Below are 1,639 nucleotides of genomic sequence, written 5' to 3' on the forward strand. Positions count from 1 at the left end.
AGAAACATACACTGGAGAGAAAAATAAAGCAAAAATGCAGCCATAAAAAAAAGCACTTGGAAATTATCCAACAATATGGGGAACGATTGAACCTTCTATTGATGATTTAAACACAAAAATTATGGATGGATTAAATGAATTTTCAAAATTAACAAATATGAAAGGAAATGGATTATTTTATTTAATAGATCCTAACGGGGGAGTTAATACTATTGACCTTCTTATTTCAAATATAATTATTACAATACAAAGAAGAATAATTATGATGGATGGTAAAGAAAATGCAAAAGATGATAAATTTAAAGTTGAAGAATATTATGGAAAACCTGGAAAAAAAGTTCAAAAAGAGTTTACTATTGGACTTAAAGATTCAATTGATGATTTAAGTGGAATTGGTAAAACAAAGAAAGCAACGAAGGAAAAGATACAAAAAGAAAATGTATTCGAACTTCATTCATTTATTTTAGTAATAACAACATTAAACTCAATACGTCAATACAATTTCTTTGGAGGGAAAACTAATGCAATTGCACTTGCACATTTGATTAATGCAAAAGTTATTCCTAATTGTATTGGAAATATTTGGGTATATGTTTATGATTGTCCAGAAAATGAAGGAAGAAGTGGAAAATTTAATTTAGGTAAACAAAATATTACATGGACTGGTGGGAAAAAACATCCAGATCCTAATTATGATAATATGTCAAAATATTTAAGAATTAGTGATTAATTCAATTATTTTTTAATAACACTTATATCTCCTGTTAAATTATCTATTTTTAATACTTGTTCTTTATTCATTCCTAAATATAAATAATATCCAACAAATCCACTTGTATTTGCTGCTGTTTGTCTAAATATATAATTAAAATTTTCTTTAGAATATCCTTTAAATATAATAATTGTTGCTACTTGTGTTTTAAATGAGGCATTTAAACTTTTCCAAATATGCATATTTACAATAATAGTTGTTTTTAAATGTCTTAATCTTGTAATAATTTCTCCCCATGTTTTATCTTCTTTCATTAGTGAAAATGATGCATCTTCTAATATAATTAATAAATGTTTTTCTTGTGGTTGTTTATAATATTGTATTAATGCTGGCATAAATTTTTCATAATTCATTCCATAAATTGGTGTTTTAATTAAATCTTTTAATTCTTTAAATGTTTCATCTTCTCCTGCACTTTGTGATACATAAATAACTGCTCCATATAAATGTTCTATTTTATTCATTTTTATTAATTCTTTCATTATAAATGTTGTTTTTCCTGTTCCTTGTTTACCTAATATAATATTTAAACTATTATAATAAAAGAATATTTGATGATGAACTTCTTGTATTTTATTTCCTTCTTTAATTTTAGATAATCTATTATTCACTATTTCATCTATTTTATCTAATCCAATTTCGTCTTCTTCTTCTTCATACTCATCATCTAAAATATTTGAATTTTGTATATTTGTATCAAAATAATTCATTCTAAAATTAAATAGTTCAAAAAAAGTATTTAAATTAAGGACGTTGTTTCTTTGAATAATCTTAATCTTTCAAAAAGAATACCATTTCGAAGCTCCTCTTGTGATTTATTTTCTATCATAATTAATGTTCTCAATTTTTCTATTTCTTTTCTTAATC

The 1,639-nt window shown here is 23.7% G+C and overlaps 2 protein-coding genes across 2 annotated transcripts, besides 2 other annotated features; one reads left to right on the top strand and one right to left on the bottom strand.

Annotated features, from left to right (window-relative positions):
• Positions 1-157: 157 nt before the first annotated feature.
• Positions 158-730, top strand: EDI_045320 (uncharacterized protein; the record flags this gene model as incomplete). Its single annotated transcript, XM_001739365.1, has 1 exon — positions 158-730. The coding sequence occupies one exon, from the start codon at positions 158-160 to the stop codon at positions 728-730; it is 573 nt and encodes a 190-aa protein (XP_001739417.1).
• Positions 731-735: 5 nt separating this feature from the next.
• Positions 736-1,482, bottom strand: EDI_045330 (uncharacterized protein; the record flags this gene model as incomplete). The annotated part of the gene is made up of 1 exon (XM_001739366.1): positions 736-1,482. One exon carries the CDS (start codon positions 1,480-1,482, stop codon positions 736-738), a length of 747 nt encoding a protein of 248 aa, XP_001739418.1.
• Positions 855-904: a sequence feature (AT_rich).
• Positions 1,288-1,325: a sequence feature (AT_rich).
• Positions 1,483-1,639: the final 157 nt, after the last annotated feature.

The sequence above is a fragment of the Entamoeba dispar genome, genomic scaffold (assembly GCF_000209125.1).
Source record: "Entamoeba dispar SAW760 scf_1105229462135 genomic scaffold, whole genome shotgun sequence".
Classification (NCBI taxonomy): domain Eukaryota; phylum Evosea; order Mastigamoebida; family Endamoebidae; genus Entamoeba; species Entamoeba dispar.